The 19420-nt window shown below is 38.5% G+C and overlaps 1 protein-coding gene across 1 annotated transcript in view; it reads left to right on the top strand.

The window, feature by feature from the left end:
* The window catches only part of LOC122806067 (GRIP and coiled-coil domain-containing protein 2-like), a 1105805-nt gene extending 1088184 nt beyond the window's left edge, over positions 1 to 17621 (top strand). The window contains exons 27-28 of the mRNA XM_044076306.1: positions 7234 to 7307; positions 17499 to 17621. Of these exons, the coding sequence (XP_043932241.1) occupies positions 7234 to 7307; positions 17499 to 17621 (197 nt within the window). The remainder of the gene's footprint in view (positions 1 to 7233; positions 7308 to 17498) is intronic.
* The last annotated feature ends 1799 nt before the right edge of the window (positions 17622 to 19420 follow it).

The following is a 19420-nucleotide window of genomic DNA, read 5'->3' on the forward strand; positions in this document are numbered from 1 at the left end:
TGTTCTGGATTTTGTCATCCTGCTGCCTCAGGGATAGCCTGCTGCCTCTTCAACCCAGGAAGCTTCTACACAGGAGCAGCTAGATGTTTTCGAGTCCTCCCCAGAAACCCTCCCTGAGGAGGTTCATAGAAAAAAATACATGTAAAAGGAGGCACATAGATTGCCCGCTGGAGTCTCTCACAGAAGACACCTACTTGGAGAAAGGGGAGGGTTCCCCAGTCAGCCCCGGAGGATGTCTCATTTGGAGACATAATGGAGATCCTGTGACAGCGCGAGGGATGGTCCACCCAAAAATTCAACCCGATGAGTCAGTGTTCCCGGAGGCATTTGGCACAGGACCTTCTACTTCCTGGGTATCCTTTGGTGGATCTTGTGACATCTTGGGTGTGGAAGGAGCCCGACACAGTGGAGCCTATTCCCAAGTGCCTTGATAAGGTCCTCAGCGCCCCCAAAGACAAGCCACATTGGTCAAAGGGAGCCCCGTCGATGCCATAGTGGTGGCCACCAAGAAGGAGCTCACACAGGAGAGCTCCACCGTTCACCACCGGATCGAGAGTCTAGGACATTGGACCATTTTGGGAAGTGGGCCTAGGCTTCAGCCACGTTCACTGTGCATGCGATGAACTGTATGGCACATGTTATTAGGCTTCAGTATGACCTAGTGAAGGAGGTCACTGAGTCTACCCCAGGTCCATGTCGGCAGAGGATAAGAAGGTTATCTCCTCCAGAATGACCACCCTCACCTCCATTGCCATTACCTCTATGCGGCTTCTCTCTCATGCTACAGAGGGCATCACAAGAGCTGCCGGGGCAGGCATTGCCATCAGGCCTCATGCCTGGCTCTGGCTTTGTACCTTCTTGGAGCCCTTCAAGGTGTCTTTCACAAGTGCCCTGTATGATGATTCCACATTCTTTGTAAAGACAATACATGACATTTTGGTCCAGAGCGAGAAGGATGGGAAGACTCTGTCTGCCATCAGAACTTCTTCTCACCCCCTCAATGATCCTTCTCCAGGAATCAGCAGGGGGCAAGGAAGATGTGGTTCCAGAAGTTTCAGGGTTATTCCCAGGATGCTGGAGACTCACTTTCCCCCAGAGGCAGAGGGGGATTCGACAGATGCCGCCCTTGCGGCAGAGGGGACCTGAGGATTCAAGGGTCTCGGGATCCGTTTCTGGACAGGCCCATGCAGCAGCCCTGAATGGTTGCCCGGCTGCTCATCTCTGGAGGCAGTCGGGGGTTGACTCTTGCTACACCCATCAGCCTGGGAGTCAATTACAGATGATCAGTGGGTGTTGCGAATCATATCCATAGGATATTCAGTCCCCTTCTTTCAAAGACCAAGCCCTGCCAGGTTCCTCCCAGATGTTCCACCCGTGCAAAGGGAGGCAGCAGCAGCACAGGAAATTTCCAAGCTGCTAGAAAAACAAGTCATCCAGCCCGTCCCCCCAGACCAGTCCAGATTAGGCATTTATTCCAGGTTCTTTTTGGTGCCAAAGAAAACGGGGGACTTGAGCCCAATTCTGGATCACTCTGCTCTGACTCTGCCAGTTGCCAAGATGAAATTCCGGATGGTCACAAACGACTGGATGTGCTCAGTAGACCTTCAAGATGCGTACTGTCACATCAAAATGGACAGATGCTCTCGGGAGGTTTCTCTGCTTCAGGCTGAGGGCCAATCATTACCAATACAGAGCACTACTCTTTGGTCTCACCACAAAATTCAGGGTGTTCACCAAAGTGATGGCGGTGGTAGCAGCTCACTTGCAGCTGCAGGGCCTCTGGATCTTCCCTTACCTGGGCGATTGGCTCCTCTCCGCCCCCTCCAGGGATCGACTCTGCCAAGCCTGGAACTTTCTCATCCGAATTGCCCACCAGCTGGTCATCGCCATCAATCTCAACAAATCTCTCTTACAACCAGTTCAAGTTGGACAGGCCCATGCAGCAGCCCTGAATGGTTGCCCAGCTGCTCATCTCTGGAGGCAGTAGGGGTTGACTCTTGCTACACCCATCAGCCTGGGAGTCAATTACAGATGATCAGTGGGTGTTGCGAATCATATCCATAGGATATTCAGTCCCCTTCTTTCAAAGACCAAGCCCTGCCAGGTTCCTCCCGGATGTTCCACCCGTGCAAAGGGAGGCAGCAGCAGCACAGGAAATTTCAAGCTGCTAGAAAAACAAGTCATCCAGCCCGTCCCCCCAGACCAGTCCAGATTAGGCATTTATTCCAGGTTCTTTTTGGTGCCAAAGAAAATGGGGGACTTGAGCCCAATTCTGGATCACTCTGCTCTGACTCTGCCAGTTGCCAAGATGAAATTCCGGATGGTCACAAATGACTGGATGTGCTCAGTAGACCTTCAAGATGCGTACTGTCACATCAAAATGGACAGATGCTCTCGGGAGGTTTCTCTGCTTCAGGCTGAGGGCCAATCATTACCAATACAGAGCACTACTCTTTGGTCTCACCACAGAATTCAGGGTGTTCACCAAAGTGATGGCGGTGGTAGCAGCTCACTTGCAGCTGCAGGGCCTCCCGGTCTTCCCTTACCTGGGTGATTGGCTCCTCTCCGCCCCCTCCAGGGATCGACTCTGCCAAACCTGGAACTTTCTCATCCGAATTGCCCACCAGCTGGTCATCGCCATCAATCTCAACAAATCTCTCTTACAACCAGTTCAAGTTCTGGGTTTTGTTGGAGCCCGTTTGGACACCATTCAAATCAAGGCCTTTCTGACACCCAACAGGCTTCACTCCCTCAAACAGCATGTCTTGAACATTCTTCAAGTTCCTCCTTCCCCTGCAGAGTTGGTTTTAAGGGCGTTGGGGTCCATGGCGGCCACGATCACCCTCGTCCCCACAGCGAGGTTACATATGAGGGTGCTCCAGTGGACTCTGGTGGTTCAGTGGTCCTTTCTAAATCTACTACTGTCACATCCTATTCGTCTATCTTCTCTTCTTTGGTGAATTCAGTCCCCAAATCTTCTTCACAGTCGCCCATTTATTCTCCCCACCCCTCTGACCACCGTGCCTCCCGGCTCGGGTGGGGGGCATTGCTTGGGAAGGACAGTCCAAGGCACATGGTCATCCCTGGAGACCCAGTTGCATATTAACGTCCTGGAGATGAAGGCAGTGCTATTGGCGTTGCAAGCTCTTCAGGCCCATCTTCCCCTAGGGAAGATTTCCATCCAGACAGACAACATGTCGGTAGTCTGGTATATCAACAAACAGGATGGAACCAGGTCTTATTTCTTTTGCCGTGAAGCCATGAGATTGTGGGAGTTGGCGATTTCCACCGGCCATTTTCTGGTGGCAATGCACATTCTGGGGAGGTCCAACATTCTAGCGGACAGGCTAAGCAGGTCTCTCCTGATGCCTTATGAGTGGTCTCTGAATCCTTCAGTAGTGAAGCAGATCTTTCTAAAGTGGGGTCCACCTTTCTGCAATCTCCTTGCCTCTCCTTCCAACGTGAAGTGCAGCGAGTTTTTCACTCTGAACCCCCCTCTGGGGGGAGCCCCCCAGAGATGATCTAGTTCATGCTTGCCCCTACCGTCTTCTCTATGCTTACCCTTCTCTTCCCCAATCTCAGAATTCATCCAGAAAGCACAACAGCTGGGGAGCTCAGTCATCCTCATTGCTCCTTCTGGCCTTGCCAAGTATGGTTCCCTTCTCTGTGGTCTCATGTCGTGTGTCCTCTCTTGACATTGGATCTGGTTCCAGATCTGATTTCACATCCCTCAGGGATCCCACATCCAGATCTGGCCAGTCTGAAGCTCACTGCTTGGCTGCTGCAGTTTCCATAATAGTTAGGACTCCTGGGTTATTTTCTATGGTTAAGAAGATTTTGGTAGCGGCTCATAGATCTTCAATGAGGAAGATTTATTCCAGTAAAGGATCTGGATCCTTTCACTGCTCTAATTCCTATTATCTTGGAGTTTCTGGCAAGTATTCTCCATCAGGGTTGCAGTTTCTCTACAGTTAAAGTTCAGTTGGCAGCTATTTCTAACTTCCATGTAGGGGATAGTTCAGCTTCTCTAGCCTCTTCTAAGCTCTGCAAAGCCTTTTTGAAGGGTACCTTTCTTCTTAGGCCACCAGTAAAGAACCCTGCGCCTCCTTGGGTCCTTACTTTGATCCTTCAAGCCTTGGTTTCTTCCCCTTTTGAACCCATTGCTTCAGTGGGTCTACAATTCCTGTCTTAAAAGACAGCCTTTCTAATTGCTATTACTTCAGCTAAAAGGGTGTCAGAGCTTTAGGCCTTATTGATTAAGCCCCCTTACATGATTTAACATAAAGACAGAGTTTCTCTGCGCACTAATCCTTTTTTTTTACCTAAAGTGGCCTCCGAATCAAACATAAGTTAGGTTATCAACCTCTCTGTCTTCTTTCTGAAATTTCAGAATAAAGGGGAGTATAAATTGCATCTGCTAGATGTTCATAGACAATTATGATTTTACTTATGCAGAACAAAGGCCTTCTGCAAGTCTGATCAACTTTTTGTTTTTATTCTAAGCCCTTTTAGGAAAGCCTATATCTAAGGTCACCATTGGTCATTGGATTTCTCAGTGTATATTGTTGGTGTATTCAACAAAGGCCTTGCCTCTGCCAGGTCAAGTTAAGGTGCATTCTACTACATCTATGACTACTTCAGCCGCCTTTTGGTATAGAGTTTCTTTGGATGACATTTGCTTGGCTGCTACCTGGTCATCTTCACATACTTTCATCTCCCATTACAAATTGGATCTTCTCTCCAGAAGCAGGGCATCATTTGTCTCTGCAGTGTTAAGGAATATCCTTCCATGAAAGCCTCCCAGGTGTTTGGTAGCTGGGGAGTCTGTCCCACAGGTTGAAGACCAAATGAAGACAACAAAGTCAGATAAAGATGTTTTGTACTCGCCATAATAGATATCTGGATACAGTGTTAAATCTTCTAGAAATTATGTCTGGGAATGGTAGTGTCTTTAACCACAGAAAGAACACTGACCCATTGTGGAGGTCTTCCCACTTTGTATGTAGAATTTTTTGAAAGCATAATTGCTTATGATCTGGTGCCTAACCTATAATTTGTTTCTCTGTGTTGTACCACTTAGTACTGAGGCTAGGATATTGTTCTCCTGTGACACTGAACTGGATTGAGTAGGTAAATCATAAAAAATACAGATAATTAATGGTGCCTTATCAAACTGAATAGGTCTTTCTAGGTAGTTTTTCTCTCATCAGCAAACTTCGTATACATGATATCATGAGTCTTGCCACAGAGACTCTGAAAACATTTTTTTAGAAAGGGCACGAGAGATGACCCCAAAAAAACTCCACAAATTATTGAATTGGGTGAAGAAGGCATATTTTTAATTCCTATGAAAAAGCATCTACGATCCTGGAGCTACTATAAAAATTAATGCAAGGCGTCATTAGTCCTTCTAAAGTATCAAGGACAACAGTGACATTAAAATTCCACTTATTTGGTAAATATGCTTTTATTTCACATAAAGCATACTGAAATAAGCCAGAAAAGTTATATATTGGTAACTAGTAGAAGTGTTTATTTATTGTATAATACATGGGCTACAAGAGTCTGAACCTAATAACAATACAAGACATTATAAAATTCACTTGTCCTTTGTGTGCAACTGCCTATAAAAAATATTTATATTATTTTATTACATATTTATTGAGGAATTTTCCACTTCAACACTATGATCATTTAACTAATTCAAAGTAAAAAAACTGAGATCAGTTAAAACAGGTGAACTTTCCTACATGAACACCATCTATACTGTACAACTATTTTCCCTTAAATATTAAAAGTGAAAATCTTGCTACCTTAACAGCTAAATCAACCATTTGCTTTTCAAGTCACTCCCATTCAAGCTGTGCTATTGCGTAACTCCTTCCAAACTCTGATTTCTCTGAACCATGTTGGCATCACATACAAGGTTATTATATAGCTTTACTTTTGTGTACTACAGCTCCACATATATTCACCTAGTTTTGTCATATACATTGACATCTGTCTAACGCACATGTTGACAGCACAGACTGTACTGTTATGCCCGTCCATGCTGCATAATCTTTTTCAGCATTCTGCGTATTATATCGTAACAAGCACTCCTTACTTTGATTATCTTACATCATGACTTGTCTACCTGTTTAATCATTGAAATGAGACTACAGCAGAATCCTTCTAAAGTACTAATCAAAACATGTGTCACTATCAACTCTTACTCCAACAGATAGTGTAACAAGACTCAACTTTAGCTAACACCTGCTTATGAACTGAGCTTGTAGATGCTAAACTGCACCATACCTCTGTACTCTTCCATCGGTATCTACCATGATTTTTTACTATTAAGTAATTGCAGTCTAAACATGGAATGACTGCAGTCCCAGGTGTTACTATACAACTGGTACTATAAATACTGTGTATTTGTAAATCTTCATACCAACTTTCTTTGCCAAGTGTGAGTCACCCATTTCAATAATAACTGTGCATATTGTGGTGATCACTGAGTAGAACTGTAATGTTTGTCTTCCCTTTGCTAATATCATGTACAGTGTCTAACCTTGAACTTCTTATGAATAAAGCAGACATTTTTGTTCTATATATGAACTTGACCCAGTTTTTTTGTGAAGCTTTTCCCCCAGGGCCCCATTGTAAATAGGCTTTAGTAGTGGATAATCTGTATACAAAACAAAAAAAATAAGCAAACAAGCTGAAATGTGTTTTAGTTATTAAATTAAATAATTTGCAAGCATTTTCTAATCATAATAAATATTAAGTAATGGTTTCAGACATGCCACCTCTGAGGCAGGTGATTGCACTAGAATGAGGCACGTATTTAGTAACATACTTAAGGTATTGTGGTACTGTGGCGGTGGTGCTGCGGTAGTGTTGTCGCCTCACAGTAAGACGTTGTCCTGTTCGATCCTCAGCTAGAGCGTCTTCTGTGTGGAGACATGCTTGAATGGGCGTACCTTCGGTGAAGGTTGTGCGTCAGGGCCGGCAACTCGGCAAGTAAAAATCTACTGCCAATCATTAGCGGACCGGTGTTCCGCTGTGGCGACCCCTAACCGGGAAAAGCCGAAAGACACAACAACTTAAGGTATTGTGGTATAAGACATTCTTTGTCCCCCAAGAGAGTTTAACAATAACAAATAATTGATTATTATCATAAGCAAAGCTGCAGACTAATAGAATATGTGCGCATTTTTTTCTAATTTCACTTCAATGTTTTTCCCACAGATGAAGCCAAGAAAACTATCAAAAAGCAGCAGGAACAGAATGAGGCCTTGACATCTCCGAGTTCATCTCAAGAGGTAACTAAAAAATGGTCAGAATTCAGCTACAATAGGCTGTTGTCCTGATTGCAGTGTGAACAAAACTGGAATAAAAAAGGATATCTCTAATCAGATGATTGCGTTTTTTTTTTCTTTGATTCTTCTGTAATAAATGCTTTATTTGATTGCCAGTCCCATTGTTTCTGCCAGGGTTAAGGACTATTTAGCCTTTAGTGCCAGGATGACATAAGGGTGAGAAATGTAAGTATGCACGTTAGGGTAATCGTACTCTGGTGGTATGTGATATTGTCTTTAGTCACGGTTTTACACTTCTTGTTCTTAATGAATTCAGATTTAGTTGAGTAAAGTGCAAAAGTGATAATCATTGTTTTTTTCAGACAGAGTGTAAATTGGTGTCAACCTCTCACTTAGTGTGGAGTTCTTAGTGCTAGCTGTCTCCTGTGAAAAAAGATAGAGTTGTTTTAAACTCATACAGTAATACATTAACTCAAGTGGCAAGGTGTCATTGAATACAGATATTGCACTCCCCGTGGTATATCCATTGGCGATCAGACTTTGCTGGTTTGTCTTACTAAGAGATAGTGGCTGGAATTCATGAAGGTTTAGCAAAGAGTAGTGCAGTGCTTATATTATATAGCTGTGCCTTGCAAAGTTAAAGGACTACTGCAGTCAGATCCTCATAGAAAATAATCATGTCTTGATCTTTTCTGCAGTGCTGATGTCCCAGCATCAATCTATTAGGTTAATATTAATTGGTAATTTAATCATCCTTAAAGTGAGCTAGTGTGCCAGATATGGGAATCATATGTACTGCCAGGATGCTGGGCAGACATGTTGGTGATGCACTCCCATAGATCACAAACTGTCTGGCAGTTGATTGAATGGTAGTCCTTCATATTGCTGTACCTGTCCCCCCTGCCTGTGGGCCAAATGGGGCCTTAATTGTAACATGGGTGCAATCTGTTGCACCAATTTCCTTAGGGAAACATGCCATCCCAGAAAAAGCATGCATATTCCAGGCTTGGTCCTGAGTTGATACAGGAAATAGATATATTGATCCACACATGCCAAGAGTACATCCAGGAACTGCTGGAGTATCCTGAAGGCAGAAGCCTGTGAGGTACCCAGTGTGTCCTCAGTCAGTCTCTGGAAGGTCCCCATGGCAAGCATAGTTAATGTTATACATACCTTAGTATCCACAGGAATAGGAATGCCATCCATCCCACCAGTACTCCTATGGGGTTCATATCTCCACAGCGAGACCTTATAATGTCCCAGTCCATTCTGAGTTTTTCAAGGATTTCCTGATTCTCAGAGTTATATATTATGTTACTCTCTGCCTATATCTCCACTTTTTGGGTCGTTGAGCATCGCTGGGTGCAAGCAGTTTTGGCTCAGCCAAGACCAGTATCTCACATTGGGAAATAGCCAGGCTGTCAGCAAGGGACAGCATCATCATAGATTGCAAGGTAGATAGAAAAGGTGCAATTCTGTCTTTTATAAACAATCTGTCCATGGAGAGGAAATGTGTTGATTTCTTGCTATGAATCATAAACAGGTGGGAGAAGGACTCATTAGCATACACAATTTTACAGCCTTTCTCATTTATATGTCATTATAACATCATTTGCTTATGCCTATTCATGGCCATTGTGCATTGGCATAAATAGCTTCTATGAATCATGACTTTGCAGCGCTTCTTCACAAAGTGCCCCAATTGCCTTTAAGTGTTCATATTATGACTATGAATACCACTGTAAGTATTTTTTGACTTACTAGTGTGCCATTTGCAGATATCTGATATTACTTTGTTAAGGATATAGGGTTAAGCACTGAGTTAATATTTATCAGAACTACCACCATGGGAAATAAAACAGTTAACATCACACATAACTGACTACATCAAAAGTACAAAAACACAGTTTTTGTAGGAACTCTGGCCCCCTGCTCACCCCCCCCCCCTCCACAGTTCTAAATATACTGTGAGATCACACAACTTTTGAGGTAAGGAGAAACTGCATTACTGTCAGTCTTCAATGTACTCACTGTTAAACAGCTCTTTTGTAATGAAACACAATAATCAATTAAAGTGATTTGATAATTCACAGTTCAACAGAAAATGTCTGTTGTTAAGACAGTTCAGTTCCCAGTTCCAGTTATAAAATGCCACTTTATGGAGATCAATGTGAGTCTTTTTCTATGTATGATACTAACTCTAATCATTGTTTCTCATTACTTTTAGTATTACATTTTAATGAAGGGCTAGTGTAGAGTTAATCCTGTGAAAGAGAGTATATTTATGCTGATATCATTGAAGAAGAAGAAGCAACCCTATTAACTTGTCTATTTACCCTTTGTTGACCAGGTTAGTCCACTAGGCTAGTAGCCCCTTTTCAGGGGGAGACTTGAGGTGGCATTTGTATTACTAGGGGAAATTTGACCAGGGTATCAGGGAATTTCCCCTACTCTTGATAGTAGGGGGAAGCATTTGTGTGTGACACAACAAACTTCCTGTTCCTGTTCCAGGCACATAGATGGCCTGGAGAAACAGGAAGAAAACATGGTTAATTCAGTTTGTGCTAAAACTGGAATGAAAGTTCCTGAAAATGTAGCCAAAATGGCAGAATCTCTACCAGAAGTTTTTTTCTGATGATGTGGGTAATGAAAAAACAGTGACATTTGAGAAAAAGGAGATTGTGAAGGAAAAGGAGACAGTAGCTGAAACAGAGATGGATTCAGAGGAAAACTTTCAGAGGAGATTGTTTGAAAGAGAGACAGATACCTCTGAAAAATGCATAATTACAACCCTCCAATCGGGGGGGAGGGGGGTTTGCGGGATAATTATTTGGAAGAAATGGTAAACCAAAGTGAGCCAGAAAGTGGAGCAGCAATTTCATGGAATGACACCATGGAAAAAAATAGAAGAAGAAACAGTAGAAGAAGAGACTGTGCCAGAAAAAGTTCCAGAGACAAAAACTTATTCACAAACTGTTGGAGAAGAAACAAAGAAGAAATAAAAGAAACAAAAAAAGAAGTATACAGTGCATGTGAGCAGTAAAAAAGAAGAAAGTTTGGACATGTATGAAGTTTGGGACTCTGGCATAACACCTCTGGGTGTCAAAGCAAAAGAGGTAAGAGCATTTATTTTAATTAATAAAGAGACTTTTTGTGACTTGATATTTGAGACTGGGTAGGCCATGGGAATTTTTTAGGGTGCATGTGAACAAAAGAAAAATATTTATCCATGATGAGAAGGGTCTATATTATCTAATTGACCACATAACTTGTCGAATGTCTAAACGTCGACAGCTAAGAGTCGAAAACTTACACTCTCGAATGGCCAGGTAAGCAGATTCTTTCATCAGGAAAGAATTTGCTCGGCCATTATTGGGAATTTGCCCTTTCCCCAGTGTAGAGCGATCTCGGAGTTGGTATATTTAGTTAGGGGGGTGGAGGGCACAGCCCCCCACATTGGGGGTTGGGGGGGAGCGAAGCCCCCCCACTTTTTTAAAGCTTGCAATTTTATGTTAGTGTGGAATGGCCAAGAGAATTCTTTCCCGATGAAAAAAAATCGCTTACCTGGCCATTCGAGATTGTAAGTGTTCGACCCTTAGCTGTTGTTTAGGCATTCGACAAGTTAAGCGGTTGATTAGATAATGTAGACCCAATGAGAATATGCGGTGCAAGCTTTTTACAGACAAACAAAATAAATAAAAGAGTAATGATCCACTTTAGAACTGAAGTTAAAGCAAAAGAACTGAAAGAACATTTGTTAACTATATGTAAAGAAGTAATGGACACTACACAAATATATGATGAAAAACTATGGACTGGGGGATGGGAATTTGGAATAATACTGAAAATGTAAAATGATAATGTTATGCATGTACTTAGTATTATTAATGTTCATGTTAATAGAGGTTTTGTGAAATACTGGGGTCAATCAAAGACTTGTTATTTTTGTGGAAAAAAGGATCATTTAATCAATGAATGTGATAAAAAAGATATTATTTATGTGGTGAAACAGGGCATAACGTAAAAAAAGTGGCAATACTGGTCATTCTTGGCTAGAATGTGAAATGAATGTGCAAGAAAATGAAACTGAAGCTGTTGTTGCTGTGTCTTTTGGCTTTTCCCGGTAAGGGGTTGCCACAGCGGAACTCCGGTCCGCTAATGATTGGCAGTAGATTTTTACATGCCGAGTTGCCAGGTACACCCATTCACGCATGTCTCCACACAGAAGACGCTCTAGCTGAGAATCGAACAGGACAACTATACAGGAGAAAGAAATAGAAGAATGTGTTATACAGGAAAATGCACAAAAATACGTGACTGATAAAGAGGTTATAAATGAAGTTAAAGAAAGTAACAAGAAAAAGGAAACAGAGGAGACAAGTGAGGAAGCAGCTGACTGGTGCACAGTAAGAAATAAAAATAACAGTAGGGAAAAGAGTTAAAGAATGGAAAAGAAAATTCAAAAATATAATGCTTAGAGAAAATAAAAAAAGGAAAGGGATAACATTTTATTATACTAACTTTTCTTAAAAGCTGAAAATATTAGCTTTAAATGTGCTCAGTATGACAAATCTTAAGAGGAGAATAGGTATATTACAATGGTGTGCTGCAGTAGGTGCACAGATTATTGTTTTAAAAGATAGATTATTAACTGAGGAAGAAAGAACACAAACTGAGCAACTTTGAAATGGTGTGGTAGTTTGGAACATGGGGAAAGAAACATGCTTGGGCATAGCTATAGTATGTCAAGAAAGCATTAAAATATTAGATGTAACCATAGTGGAATTAGGACAAATTACGGTAATAGAATTGAGATGGAAAAAAATATATATAGAACTAGATTTATATGCATATAATGTTTAAAAATATTCTTGAATATGCTTGTGTAAATATGAACATTATAGTGGTGGGTGATTTTAATTGAAATTTAAGAAAAAAATAAGAGCAATTGTGATGTTAAAATTGTTAAAGAAATTATGAGAAGTGGAAAGTTAAGTGTATGGGAGAATAATCACTGGACCTACAAAAGGAAAGAAATTAGGACAGAAATTGCTTACTTTTTTAATATCTGATAGTGTAAAAGTTAAAAAAGGAATTAAGTATGTTGGATTTTCAGATCATGTGGCTATATGGGTTAAAATACAAGAAAATGAAGAATATATAAGAATAGGAAAATGAAAAGGAATTAGATTTAGAAGAGAAAAAACTTATGGAATTATAGAAAAATCATATGAATATGAGGGGGTTTATGAGAATTAGACTGTTTGGTGGCTTAATTTTAAAGAGAAATATAAAAAAGTGCTTTTAGAATGTATAAGGAAGAAAAGAAGAAAAGAAAAACAGAGATATAAGATATTAAGTCAAGAAACATACAGAGACTTAGAGAAGAAAAATTCCTTTATGAAAAAGAAAGAGAAATATATAAAATGAATCAAATTAAAATGAACAACTTGTTGTATAAACACAAATATTGTTTACAAGGGAAGAAAGAAGAGGTAGTGGCATATTTGAGTAAAATAATAAAAGAAGGAAAAATAATAGGAGAATAAGACAGCAAGAAGGAATATATGAAATAATTAAAGAATATGTATCAGAATTATTTGTTAAAAGACAAGAAAACATAGAACAAATTTGTAAAGATGAAAAATTAAATAACAAAGATAATGAGTATTTAGAACAAAAAATAACTATGAAAGAATTGAATGAAATTCTAAAAGATATTAGCATGAATTCTGCAAAAGGACTGGATGGAATTGAATGTGGTATGTATAAAGAAATGAAGAAGTGGCAAAAAATAATTTTTATAGAAGTTATGAATGAATGGTTAGAAACTGGAATTAAAGAGAATGAGATATGTACAGGAGTTATAAAAGTTATATTTAAAAAGGAAATAAAGAGGAGATAAAAATTTGAGAGCTATAACATTGAATAATATGGTTTATAATTTTTTTTTATGAGAACAATAACAAAAAGGTTACAAAAAATGGATAGAATATATGACCAAAATGTATTCTGAAGAAAAGGAAAAGGAAGTCAAGAGTTATTATGAATAATAAGAGAAATAATTGATGATATCATAAATAAAAATTTAGAAGCAAAGGTTATGATAGGGGATATAAGTAAAGAGTATATAACATTCAATATAAATCATTATGGAGAATTTTGCAGGTATATAATGTAAGCAAAAAAATATTACAAGTAATAAAATCTGTTTATGAAAGGAACTATGTAAAACAAAATGTAAATGGCTGGATTGGGGGAGAAATAAAAATAGAATGTGGAATAAAGCAGGGCTGCCCAGCTAGTAGTGTAATTTTTCTCATTAGTTATGAATGTAATAGTGAAGGAAATTAATAAAATGTCAAGTAGCGGTGGAAACAAAATGATGAAGAAAGTACAATTGCCAATAATGTATTCTTATATGGATGATATTGTATTAATTGTTAAAAATGAAGTATGAATGGAAGAAGTAAATGAAAAATTAATTATAAATCTAAAAAAAATTGGTTTAAGTATAGATAGGTTTTGAAGGTATGATAGGAGGTACTGAGTTCAATAAAAAATATATAGATATATTATGAATAATGTTTGGAAGGAATGAATACAGACAACAACAGTGGGATACTGTACTCAAAGAAGTAAAGGATATGACTATTTTTGGAAATTATATAGATTTTCATATAGAAAAAAAGCACACTTGTTGAGTACATTAGTAAAGGGAAAATTGCTTATATTGCTAACATTTATATGATGCCTATTAAGTATGAAAAGGAATTAATGTTGATTATATTTTCTTATAGTTGGGGCTCTAGACCGAATCCAGTCAAGAGAGGGATTGTGTATATGAAAGAAGAGCAAGGAAGCTTTGATTTAATAAACCCGATAGTACATGCAGCATTTTTAATTTTATTTAAGGTATTAAAAGGAATTATGAGGGAAAATAAAAACATGATAACATGATAGAAATTATAAATAATACTACAGTGGATATAAAAGTGTGCACACCCCTGTTTAAATGCCAGGTTTTTGTGATATAAAAAAATGAAATCACAATAAATCATTTCAAAACTTTTCCTACCTTTAATGTGCTCTATTACCTGTACAATTCAATTTCTGTTAGGGGAAATAGAAAAAATAAATAAATGTACAGTAAGCTGGTTGCATAAGTGTGCACATCCTTAAATAAATACTTTGTTGAAGCACTTTTTGATTTAATTACAGCACTCAGTCTTCTTGGGTAGGAGTCTATCAGCATGGCACATCTTGACTTGGCAATATTTGCCCACTCTTCCTTGCAAAACTGCTCCAAATATGTCAGATTGTGAGGGCATCTCTTGTGCACAGCCCTGTTCAGGTCACCCCACAGATTTTCTATTGGATTTAGGTCTGGGCTCTGGCTGGGCCATTCCAAAACTTTAATTTTCTTCTGGTGAAGCCATTCTTTTGTTGATTTTGATGTATGCTTAAGGTCATTGTCATGTTGACAGGTGAAATTCCTCTTCATCTTCAGATTTCTAGTAGATGCCTGAAGGTTTTGGTCCAAAGCATTATACCACCACCACCATGCTTCACCGTGGGGATGGTATTCTTTTGGTGATGCAAAGTGTTGTTTTTGCACCAAACGTACCTTTTGGAATTGTGGCCAAAAAGTTCAACCTTGGTCTCATCAGACCATAACACACTTTCCCACATGCTTCTGGAAGACTTGATGTATTGTTTTGCAAATTTTAGCCAGGCCTAGATGTTTTTCTGTGTAAGAAAAGGCTTCCATCTTGCAACCCTACCCCATAGTCCATACATATGGAGAATATGGGAGATTGTTGTCACATGTAGTACATAACCAGTACTTGCCATAAATTCCTGCAGCTCCCTCAGTATTGCTGTAGGTCTCTTGGCAGCCTCCTTGACCAATTTTCATCTTGTCTTTTCATCAATTTTGTAGGGACGTCCAGTTCTTTGCAATGTCACTGTTGTCCCAGATTTTCTCCACTTTTTGATGACTGTCTTCTATGTGTTCCATGGTATATCCAATGCTGTGGAAATTTTCTTGTACCCTTTTCCTGACTAATACCTTTCAACAAAGAGATCCCTTTGATGCTTTGTAAGTTCTCTGTGAACCATGGCTTTTGCTGTAGCAGGCAACTCAGTAAATGTCAGGAAAATCCTACTAGGACAGCTGAATTTATTTGGGTTTAATCAGAGTCTCTTTAATTGATGGCCGGTGTGTACCCAAGAAGACTGAATGCTATAATTAAATCAAAGGTTCTTCAACAAAGTATTTGTTTAAGGGTGTGTACACTTATGCAACCAGCTTATTGTACGTTTTTTTTATTTTTTATATTTTTCCCCTAACATATTTGTTTGTTTTTCAATTAAATTGTACAGGTTATAGGTCACATTAAAGGTGGGAACCGTTTTGAAATGATTAACTGTAGTCTCATTTTTTATATCACAAAAAACTGTCATTTTAACAGGGGTGTGTACACTTTTTATATCCACTGTATATTATAAATTCAAAGAACTGTGGTAAGGAATGGAAGTTAAAAAAAGAAGTGGCAGCGTTGTGAACGAAAAATGAAAAGAGTACCAAAACAAAATTGTGTTATGGAAAATAAAAAAGAATATATGCAAGAAAAATAGAAAAGAACGGTAATTAAATATTATGAAAGCATGTTATTGCATTGATCCATGGAAAGATTTAGAAATAGATAAGAAAAAAGCCATAATGATGAGATATGATAACTATAAAAAGATTAACAAATGTAATGACTTTTTATGGAGATTATCTATTAGAAAATTTTCTGGTTAAGGCAAATATGCCCTACAAGAAAATACAAGATAGAATATTTAATAAATATGGAGAGTTTGAGAGTTTCAGCATGGGTTTTTGAAATATGAAAGAGTTAATAATTTGTGGAAGGAAATATGTAAACATAATAGGGTGAAAAGTTTGTTAAAATTTGAGCAAATAAATATGGACATAATAGAATTTGGTTATTATGGTGCACGAAAACAGGGAAAAGTGAAGAAAATGGACAGAGTAATATTTTATGTTTCATGGGCTATATAGAATGAGAGACTACATGAAATTAAACACAATGGAAAATGGACTTTGACAAAGATTCTGGAAAAAATAATGTTTTAGTTGTGGGTAAAAGAGTTGGGAGGAATGCTTAAATTGAAGTTCATAATGCGTGGAGATTTGTTGAGAGATGTAAATAATGTAAATATGTAAACATGTAATGTATATATCAATAACAAAATACTCTTTTTGATAGGTGCCACAAGATCCTTTACATCCACCTGAACAACCACCAACTCAGACAGATGGGGTGACAGTTTAACATCTCATAAGAAGGATGACACACTCAGGAGTGTAACAGCCTCCTTATGCTGCACTGTAATGTCAGGAATCCATCACCCTGGTGTGAAATAGAACCAACAACCTTCTGCACTAAAGGTGAGTTGCTAGCTCTTTCGCCACTGGCACTGAGTTTGAACTAGAAAATCACAGTTTGTTAATATGACACTGGCGAATATGTTCACTTGGTGTTATCAGTCGCTGTTTGTGTAAAATTCAGTTCAGTCATGAGATCGTATTGCAAATCACTGTGATACTTCTGCCCTAGTGCATTACAGTCTAATATATTCAGGTCTCCAAAAACCACCATGAACTTTGAAAAACAGATGATATTCATGGTAAGATTAATTCAAAGTATTTGCTTTCAGTTTTGGATAACTTAAGTACTACTTCCAAAAGTACTTGCATTTCCAATATTGAGTGTAATAGGTTTTACTATGGTACTGCAAGATTTCTAATGCTGGATAAAATGGTAATTTTTAATATTGGATCACCATGGCCACAGTTCACATTAAAATCAAATATACAACTTTGACTCATTTTAATATTATATACAGTACTGGGTACAAGTACAAGGAACTGAGGGGAAGCAGTCACATTTCATTTTAAAATTGTTTCAGAACTCATGAGATTAGTTCAATGTACATTTTTAAATGGCCCATATTTTCCAGTGTTTAAAAGAAAAACTGCCACTTCAATGGCTTTTTAAATCCAATTAAGTAAGCATCTATAGTTTAGAAATATTAATGCATATTTTCAGGCAATCTAAACAATATTCAGGTGATTCGATATACAGTGTGTTGTATTCATCTTTCCTTTCATTTATCTTTTAGGGTGTCAGTGAAAGAGCTCATTTAGAAGAATGGGGTAGAAGGAGTCCATATGGAGAGAATGACAATTTGAAGCATCAGCAACGTTTAGTCACTGAGCAGGTAATTCATCTGAGTGCATTTTAAATGTTTGAGCAGTGAATGGGCTGCAGTTTACAAAGACAAAGTGTAATATGCATCGAGCATGTAAAAAGTGAATGATGCATTCTGTATACTGGCAATATATTTGCATGGTGTACAACAGAACTGCAGTTGTGTCATGTAAAGGGTTTCAACACAAATTAGATGTTTCAGAGAAGGGCTGGAAAAAGCTAAAGACTTCATCAGAAGGCCTATGATTTGTGCTTAAAAAGCTGAAGATATATTACTAAATAACTGAATGGCAAAGCAACAGGCACTATGACTGAAACATGTGAGTATTAGAAGCCTCAGCTGTGTTGAATGATGACTGTTTTTAAATGAATGAATGAATGATTCAGAGCCAGTGAGCAGATGTTGTGGATGAATGTCTACAAATCATCCAATAACTCTGTTAAACTCCCCTCTGCATCTGTACATTTGCCAAAGAAACAAAAAAGTTCCACTCTAAAAGGGTAGTCATTGCTTGGCTGAAGCAGCTTCACTTTCATTTCCTGCCTTTTTGTTCCTCGTTTCATGTAAAATATTTGGTTAAGAGGCTACCTGGGTCATTGCCTGCTTTATCTAGAACTCTCTTTCTTTTATTGTGCCTTTCTGTTACTTTGCATTTTCTTACTGTGTATTTTCCCTGCTACTGTCTTCTCAAAACTGTTTCTTTTTTATTACTCTTGCTTAATTGCTTCCTCTCTTATGAGTGTTGCTCTTAGCTACCAGTATTTCTGTATACCACTGCCTTTATTTAGTAGACTGCATTAGTGAATGGTTTAAATGACTGTTTCCTTTTTTTTTTTTGCTGTTGACTACTAGCAGTTTGAACACTGATATAGTCTCACAGAGTTTATCCATACTTTCCTTTCTACATGCACTATTTCTTGCTATCACGTAACTGTTTCCTTTTGCTTCTAGTTCATTCCACAGTGCATGTGCAGCCTGATTGACCCCTATTGCATGGGAGGTGGGCCTGATTTGTTCCCCTAGTTCCACAGCCATCCCTTGGATTACTAAATTTATACTATCACTTCCCCATCCACCTGTGAACCAATCACACCACTTTCTTAACGACATTGTCAACACCTTCCTCTCAAAGCAGTTATTTTACAAGTATTCAATAACAAGAAAAAGGAAGATGAATCTGATGTGTGGTAGAAAAAGTCCATCTTGAAAAACAAAGTACAAACCACACTAAAATATCAGGAGAGAAGTGAAGTCAATTTTATTGTCTCCAACTTTCATCCATAAAAGACTTCATCAGAAAAAAACACTTGCATATAGTGCTCATTATTTAAATAAACCATGTTCCAATCAAAAGTCACATTCAATTGATCAATAAAACAATTAAGAATTTCTTAAAGTAAAATTATACCAAGCCATGCAAGAACATCATTCGAACATTCATTAAAATGCATTGGGCAACAGTTAAATTGCTGTACACCTGTTAATAAGAATGAATAAAACCAAGTTTAAACAACCATATGAATAAATAGCATATACAAAATGCATAAATAACATCAAAAGAACAATTATTAATATCCCATTTCAAGGTAATATCCAAAAATGTACTTGTAGACCTGCATTTGCCAAGGTAAATTCTAAAGGCTGTACTTCTGTTCATTTCATCCAAAACTAGTTTACAATCACTAAAACTGCATTTCATAATAAAAAACAAATCCTCAGCAAACTTTTGAAAGAAAATTATATTGTCAAAAAAGATATTGTTGAGTAATAACTTACTCTCCCACCAGCCTAAGACCAAATTAGCAAAGGCTGGTGCTGCTGCTGACCCCATA

Source organism: Protopterus annectens, chromosome 7.part0 (genome assembly GCF_019279795.1).
Source record: "Protopterus annectens isolate FY-2018-M chromosome 7.part0, PAN1.0, whole genome shotgun sequence".
Lineage (NCBI taxonomy): Eukaryota > Metazoa > Chordata > Ceratodontiformes > Protopteridae > Protopterus > Protopterus annectens.